The sequence below is a fragment of the Myotis davidii genome, unplaced genomic scaffold (genome assembly GCF_000327345.1).
Source record: "Myotis davidii unplaced genomic scaffold, ASM32734v1 scaffold1970, whole genome shotgun sequence".
Taxonomy (NCBI): Eukaryota; Metazoa; Chordata; class Mammalia; order Chiroptera; family Vespertilionidae; genus Myotis; species Myotis davidii.
This window is the reverse complement of record NW_006282154.1, coordinates 16203-24617: the sequence shown is the minus strand read 5'-3', so window position 1 is coordinate 24617 and position 8415 is coordinate 16203. Positions and strand designations below refer to the sequence as shown.

Below are 8415 nucleotides of genomic sequence, written 5' to 3'. Positions count from 1 at the left end.
TGGGGAACCTGGCATCCTCCGTCACTGAAGCAAGCAAGCCTCCTGTTCGCTTCAAGCTGCCTGGCTGCCGGCCGCTATCTTGGCTGGCAGTTAATTTGCGTATCACCCTGATTAGCTAATGGGAAGGGTAGCGGTGGTATGGCTAATTACCATGTTTCTCTATTATTAGACAGGATATAGATAGTGCAGTTATAAAACACTTCTACCATGGCTAAAAGTTCATTTGGACAGTATTGGTCCAAAGAATGTAAGTTTAAAACCATTTGACTACAAAGGGTGAAGATATCTAAAAGTAGAAGAACGTGCATAAAATACTTAGAAATTCAAATCCTATGTTTTGCTTACTGATAAACATTTTCTCCTCCAATCAGCCAATTAAGACTCTATGGTATTTGATCTTAGAATAATGGTGCACAATTTAATAGTACAGTATACATGATTTAAATTTATACTGAGTTTTAATTTTTTACGTTATTCTGAATTATAAAAGTAAAATACAATGTAGGATCACTTTTTAAAAATACAAATTACAACTTGAGATGAATTATAGAAAATTAGGGGAGAATCCAAAATACTTAAATTCTATATTCTAAGGAAAAAATAACTTACTTACATGTTGTAATGCTTTCATTGCTTTCAACTGAGGCTCAGCCCAGGAGAAATATCTCAGTAATTCAACCACCTGAAAGTAAATAAGTAATTTAGCTCTAATGACAATGTGTTTGCAAAATTTTCTGCAAGGTTTATTTCAGTATTTTCAATTACTATTCAAAATGTTCTGCATGGGCCCAGATGATGAGGAGTAAGCATGGCACCAGAGTTTAGACTGTGTTAATAGAATAACTACATGCAGCTACTTCACATTAACTGAAATAAAATCAAATAAAAAATTCAATTCCTCACTGGTATAAGACATATTTTAAAGTTCTCAATAACCATATGAAGCTGGTAGCTACCATAATGGATAGTAAAGACAGAGAACTTTCCTATCATCACAGAAAGTCTTGAAAAGCACTGGTTTAGAAGTAAAGAATAATATAAGATACTAGAGGCCGAATGCAAGAAATTTGTCATGGGGCTTGGCCCCCGGCTCCCTAGGCAGCGGGAGGCCTCTGCCTCTGCCTTGGCCCCTGCCGTTGTCTTGTGCCCAGGGGCCTCTGCCTCTGCCTCTGCCTCTGCCCCAGCCCACAGCAGTTTGGTCAAGAAGGATGCCCAGTCTAATTAGCATATTACATTTTTATTATTATAGATAGAAAAACTAAAGTACATAAAGAAAAGGAAGGTTGGAAAAGTACTAGATAGAGACAAAATGTTAGCTTTTGGATATCTATATATATAAAAGGCTAAGTGTCCATCCATTCAACCAGTAGCTATAACGTGCACTGACCACCAGGGGGCAGATGCTCAATGCAGGAACTGCCATGACACGCACTGGCCATTTAAAAATAAACGGCACCACAGATATGGCACCGACAAACCAACACTCATTCGGCTTCCCCTAAGTGGGACACAGGCCCTGCCACCACCCTGAAGCGACACCCCACCAAATCACAGCCAACACTTCCAAGATCCCAAGGCACAAAATGGGCCCACAGCCCAGCCCAGCAATGATAGCTGTGGGCACCAGGTAATGATGTCACGTAGCAACGCCCAGGTTCCTCTCCCTAGCGACTAGCATCCTTGGAGTTTCCTCTGCCCAGGAACCCGACTTGCTTTATAGCCAGGTGCAAACATTTTACAGTTTAACCAAAGGTTTGTGAAGCATTTTCTTGTGCCTCATCTCATTTGATCCTCACATAAGTCCTGGAGTAGATACATAGGAGACTCGGTAGAATCCTATTTTCTTTTCATTAGCAAGACGCGAATAGCAATATTAAAATATTTCTTCAAATTAATTTCCTTTCAATGTGCATGAATCTGTGCACTGGGACAATAATGATATATTATGATATATTATGAATGGAAATATTTAAAAATTTAATGCAGATCAGTCTTAGTCAATCACAAAAGGGTATTCAGTGGTGCGGTTTAGTGTAGGTCCACTAACTTCGACTCTATTACTTGAATCTGGAGGGCATAATATTCATATTTATATCACAGATCTATTCCCTAAAAAATGTAAGAATCACCAGGAATTACTCCCAACAGCTTCTAAATGGCAGATCATTTTGAGGGAGGCTCTCTCATCCGCCATCACTAGTGAATTACAAACAAATGAGGGTGATATTGTGAGATAGCTAGTAAGAGGTGAGAAGAGTATCAAGATCAGAATATTACAGTCTCTATACAGTCACTACAACCCTGGTTAAATGCCCCAAGACACTCTGGGGGGTGGGTGGGGGTGACTCAGGAAGAGAGGGTAATAAAATCTGGGTTAATGAATTATATTACTACTAGTAGCCCAGTGCACGAAATTCACGCCCAGTGCCCTCAGCCCATCCTGCACCCTCTCCAATCGGGGACCCTTTGGGGGATGTCCGACCACCGGTTTAGGTCCGATCCCACAGGAATCAGGCCTAAACCGGTGGTCGGACATCCCTCTTGCAATGTGGGACTGCTGGCTTCTAACCGCTCACCTGCCTGCCTGCGTGACTGCCCCTAACCCCTTTGCCTGCCCACCTGATCGCTCCTAACCTCTCTACCTGCCTGCCTGATCGCCCCCAACTGCCCTCCCCTGCCAGCCTAATCGCCCCTAACTGCTTCTGCCTCAGACCCCACCACCATGGCTTTGTCTGGAAGGAAGTTGGACGTCTGGAAGGTGGCCGGTTGACCCGGTCTAATTAGCACATTACCCTTTTATTAGTATAAATTATTAGTATAGATAGATTATATAGGATAGGATTGCTTAAATGGAGGCGGGGGGAAGCCTTTTTCAGGAGGAGGAGATGCTCTTGGCAGACAAAAACATGTAATCCCTATGTCTGGACTGACAGCCAACCATATGCACTACACTGCCAAAGCGGTCATTAAAAAATTGAACTGCTTTCTTACACCTTACATCAAACATCTGTTGCTCTTAAAAACCCTCCTCAGCCCCCACCTTATGTTCTGCCTTCACAGTTCACCCAGATTAGGTTCTGATTGGTCAGTTTCTATGCCAGTCAGCATCTCCGGACTATCTCTGGGCCTGATCAAAGAGGCGGGGTTGATCAGCAGCCCCAGGGAGGCCCCAAGAGAAACAGAGGCGCGGCTGCTGGTGAAACCAGGAGAGAAAGAGAGAGGCAATGGCTGGTCAACAGCTGCCACTGAGGCTGCAGATCAGACCCTGCCTCTCTGCAGGCCTCTCTCCAGGCCTAATCTGCAGCCCCCTCGGCAGTCAGTACTAGGTCGCCATGGCAACCCAGCACTGACTTCCAGTGTTAATGGATCCTGGCTCTTTATATATATAGATGAGTTCCTGAAAATATATTATGGTCTCAATGTGGTATGAGCAGAAGAATAAAAATACTTTTTACTCCTTATAAAGAGATACAAAAATTGAAAATAATTTGTTAAGAGTATATGTCTTTACTTTATAGTAATGTTTTTACTTACAGTAAGTACTACCTGGCACTTTACCAGTCATAAAACCATACGTATCATGTCTGATATAGGAAGAAAAATCTTTACTATACAAAGTAGCCTTAGAAAGTGGCTTAATAAAATTTTCAATGACTTTAGCAAAGTAGAATAAGCACCAAGAGAAGTTTTCTACAAAATTTCACATATGCATATGCAAAAGAAGAAGAAAAGCTATTACCTATGAAAAGCTGTAAATCTTTCCAAAACATTAACACTCATTAAATAGGCAGCAACACATGCAAGTCTTAACGTCACTTTTTAGAATTTAGGAGGCAAAACTTCTACAGGCTTAAGCTTCAAGCTTCACGCTTTGAACATGTTGAGAAACAGATGAAAAGTTGGAACATTTACTGACTCAATCTATAGATACTACATACATTGTCTACCTTATTTATGCTCTAATCCTTTCCGACAACCGTTCTCCAGATGTACATTTCTATTTTTGCCCTAGTTTTCTATCAAGTATTTTCTAAATGTTATTCAGGAATCTGGACTTTCAATGTACGTGTGTGTATATACATGCATGCATATTTTTAAAATTAGCAAACTCTCCCTAAAGTTAGGTAAAACATTTTTACTAAACTGTCATTGGTCTTCTGGCAGTTATAGAAATTACTTATTAGACAGTAATTAGACACTATTTTTTTTCTTATTGCTAAAATTTTTACTTAGTGGATTCATATAAAAAAATATTTCACCACTTATTCAAGTTTTCTTTTATAATATGCAGTGAATTTTGCAATTAACTTAAAAATGCAACCCAAACTTGAGTATATTTATGACTAGAAGTTTATAAATTTATTTATGATATTGTGCCCAGAATGACAAACACTTTGAACTGATTTTTTTTTAAACACTGCATTTTAAAATCATGTTAGCATATTGTGGTGAAAGAGGGTATGTTTATAAAATACCCAAGCTATAAATTCTGTAAAGTTTTCTACTAAAACTGAAAGCTTCTGAAGTTCCTTAATAAATATAGCAACAACATAAAAGCAATTCTGACTGGACCAGCAGGTAAATAGACATTAACCAGAACATCATGTGAAAAAAAAAGAAAGAAAAAGACATTTGATTAAACAAATAGAGGAATACCTGTTCACTAGAGAAATATCCATGCACATATTCAATTGCTTTTAATTTGTATTCTGTCAAAACAGCCTAAGAAAAAGAAAAACAGCATTATTATATGTAAGCAGAAGAGTAATATGTATACAGCAAAACTATCTAAGCTACTCAAACAGTGGAAATCTTCAGCCCAGCATGCAGAGTCAGCTAAAGTCACTGTGGTGACATGACATTCTATCTTTCCAGGTTCCATGCTTCAAGGGGTACACTGAGACAGTAGGAAAACTTTCTGGGCCTCCCTACTCACTCCTACAAAAAAAGGAATTATAACAGATAGGATTTGACATTAATAGAAATTATACATAGAATTTATGTACTAGTAAATGTAATTAGATTTTCTAAACATCCCAAATTCAACCAAGTTGTCATTTTTAAGAAGATTAAGTGTATCAGATATTACCCATGCGTTAATTATTTATTCAGCACCTATTATGTCAAGGCTCTCAATCTTTCTGTGGGGATATGAGAACCCAAGTAGCTAGAAGATTCTGAATTCAATCTATGCACCTGCCAAAAACTGGCAGTGTGGCTTTTGAGAGGAATATTATCCTGAGAGCCTCCTTACCCATAAAATGGAATAGCATTCATTACTCACTTCAGAGTTATGATTAAAATAGTCAATAATAGATCTGACATATAATAGGTATTCAGTAAGAGATGGTTCCTATCCTCATGTGGCATCTACCAATGGGAAATTCAGAGGGAAGTCCAGTGGCCTCAACCAGCATTATCTAGAGCTGATTGAAATCAGATAAGCTCTCTTTGCGACTATTTTCAGAGTTTATAGATGAAAACACTAGATTACCATAATTCGGTAACTATTAGTCATTAAAAGTTAACTAATCCCTTTGCTTTTACTATAAAACAATGTTATATGTACTTTCCACATATGTTTTTGCTAGCAGAAAATACTATGGCCAATCAAGTAAGAAAAACATCCAAGGTCTAATTTTTATTGAAATGGGGAGGGAGAGAAATGGCATTCTGGATAATGTACGCTTGGGAGTTTAATTATCATTATCATTACTGAACACAGTCAAAAGCAAGTTTCTGGACAAAACCCTAGATTGCGTTGATGCCAAAACATGTCTCGATTTTTTCATCAGTACCCCATAGGCATGGCTGTATCACCAGGCACAACAGCATAGCACTGTGGAGTTAGACTGCCTTAGTTTGAATACTGGACCACAACACCCTTCCACCCTTCCCCCTTCCCATCTGGATAACTGAGCGAACTAGCTAACCTCACAAAGACTAGGTTTGCTATCTGTAAAATAAAGAGTATAGTTCTTACCTACACCTAATGGATTGTTAGCAGGTTCAAGTCAAATAGTGCATACAGTGCATGGAAAAAGTGCTTAAAACAGACTTACATAGTAGGTACTCACAGTACTATTCTTACTTTCTGTTTGAAGAGCAAATTTAACATTGCCTTTCCCCCTACTATCTTTCTTTCCTAATGTCTTTGTACATGCCTTTCTCTCTTACTGACTGTAGTGACAGTCATTATTACCTATAAACCTAAGGTGACACTCAGAAGAGATTACCTGGTTTACACTGACTTACATTTACAAAGTCTGAGAGTAACTTTAAAAAACCAATAGTAATTCTCATATTTAGATATGCCTATATTTTTATCCCATTTTAATAGACTAAGACAATATTGTTGCATCTAATTATTTGGCATAGACAGCAAAGACATCTTGATTGCAAACCAGAAACAATGACTTAAGTTGCTATCTTGTGTGAACATGAATTCCATCTTTGAGAAACTTGTTATTCCCCTCATTAGTATTTACTGTATGATCTTTTCACAACCTAGGAGGGAGAGAATATGCAAAGCACCCTATAGCTTCCAACAGTAGAAATCTACTGGTCTACCTCAATGCATAAATTATTTTCTCATAAACAGTAGTTAAATACCAGCTCATGAACAAATTGTGGCAAATTCTAAATATAGAGTTAGCAAGCTGATACTTTATTGCAAATCTTATTTGGACAAACTGGGTTTGTGAAATCAGAAATTTCATTCAAAAAAGAAGATTCAATATTGCCGAATATGTAAATTTCACCTCACATGCAAATTGGAAAAAGAAAAATGAGTTATAAAGAGTGACGAAAAACAACATTTTGCTTTATAGATAAGAAAAACAGCATATCCACAGGCAATTTAATTAACAATTTCGTAAGCTGAAACAAATAACAAGCACCAGAGCACACAGTAACAAATCTTTCCAAGTCAACCAAGGGTCTTAAAGGTATGGAAATATGGAGATAACTGCCTGGGAGTTGTAAGCAATGGACCCTCTATTGCAATGAGAATGTTACAGGAAGTACCTCTAATTCTACTTAGGCAAACTGTTTTTTCTGGGTTTGAAGTAGTTATGCTCAAGGCTAAATTTCAAATTTTTTTTGCTGTCTGATTCATTCTGGGAAGTAGGCTATATACAATGGTTTCAAAAAGGAGCAAAAACTTGGAAAGCAAGAGAAAAAAGTTTTGGAATTCAAGTTATTGAAGCCCATTCCTAAGGGTATGACTTTAAACTTAATAGCACACTTTTCATTAAGGCACAAATTTTGTCAGGCCGTGTGCCAATTCTCAGATTTTAAAAATCAGTCATGGTAATAACAACCACTACTAAAGGAATGTTCTACACATTTGCTCTAGCGTTCAATGTCTTATGTTACTAAAAGATGAGGAAATCGGTTCAGAAATAGTAAGTCACAGTAAATCCAAAAGTACAGAGCCGTGAAATGTATCAAGACATAAGGTCCTACACTATATAGTGATTAAAATTCCAACCAATTTTGCAATCCTAAAACCAGTATTTTACACAATCTGCACAGTAGCTCAACGAGAATAAACCATGAGAATTCGTAGCTAATAAAATGATTTAAAGAATAAAATGTAATTACCTTTCTAATTTCATCCAGCACCATTTCAAAGGACTTTTTGTCCATCTTGACTACTCTCTCGACGTGGTTTTAACAGTTATACTTTCAATTACAAAACGTTCGTCAGCTCTGAGGTAAAAATGTTTATAGTTGAGGAGGAAAAAGACGTCAGGAGCAGGAGAAAGGATGAGAAGAGGTAGACTACTTAAAACTCTGAAAAAAATTCTAAAAATGGAGACTTACAAAGACTTTATTTATTTTTTAAAAAGCATCAGGCTTCCCCAGCTTTTCACACAAAGCTTCAGGACACTTTGGAGAAGAGCCGGGTCCTTTCTGAGCCCCGCTGGGAAACCCGGGTTTCTGCAGCCAGAGCTGAGCGTGGTTCCCGGCAGCCGAAGGGCCGGTGCCGCAGGGGGAAGGCCTCGAAGCCGCTTTCCCGGGTGAAGCCGCAGGGAGAACAGTCCCCCGAGCCCCGAGTCCCGCGGGCGGCGAGGAGAGGTACCGGCCTCTCCGCCCGCACAAACACTCCAGCCCACGGCCCTCACCACCGCGAACCTGGACTCGCGGCCCAGCTCGCGCTCATTCCAGCAGCTCCGAAGGACACTTGGGTTCGCGCAGCCCGGGTAGCAGAAGGCTGGCAGGCTCTTTGTTACCAACTGCCTCAGCTTCAGGGAGCGGGCCGGCGGCCGGAGGGCCCCGGGAGCCGAGCGAAGAGAGGCACGGTTTCGGGCAGGAGGACTCCGGAACCCCGCAGTAACCACGCGGCCAGGAGCCCTTCCCGATTACCCTTACAGCTCCCACCGGCTCTACTGGGCCTGCAACGAAACTGCC

General features: G+C 39.6%; 1 protein-coding gene across 2 annotated transcripts in view; it reads right to left on the bottom strand.

The window, feature by feature from the left end:
* The window catches only part of PROSER1 (proline and serine rich 1), an 82038-nt gene extending 73629 nt beyond the window's left edge, over positions 1 to 8409 (bottom strand). Inside the window, exons 1-3 of one of the 2 annotated variants that reach the window (XM_006752684.2) lie at positions 7606 to 8409; positions 4657 to 4722; positions 614 to 682 (exon numbers count right to left, since the gene is read on the bottom strand). In XM_006752684.2, coding sequence (XP_006752747.1) covers positions 614 to 682; positions 4657 to 4722; positions 7606 to 7650 — 180 coding nt within the window. In that variant the 5' untranslated portion in view covers positions 7651 to 8409. Of the gene's footprint in view, positions 1 to 609; positions 683 to 4656; positions 4723 to 7605 lie in introns of those variants that run through there. The other variant, XM_015566187.1, reaches the window with a different exon arrangement.
* Positions 8410 to 8415: the final 6 nt, after the last annotated feature.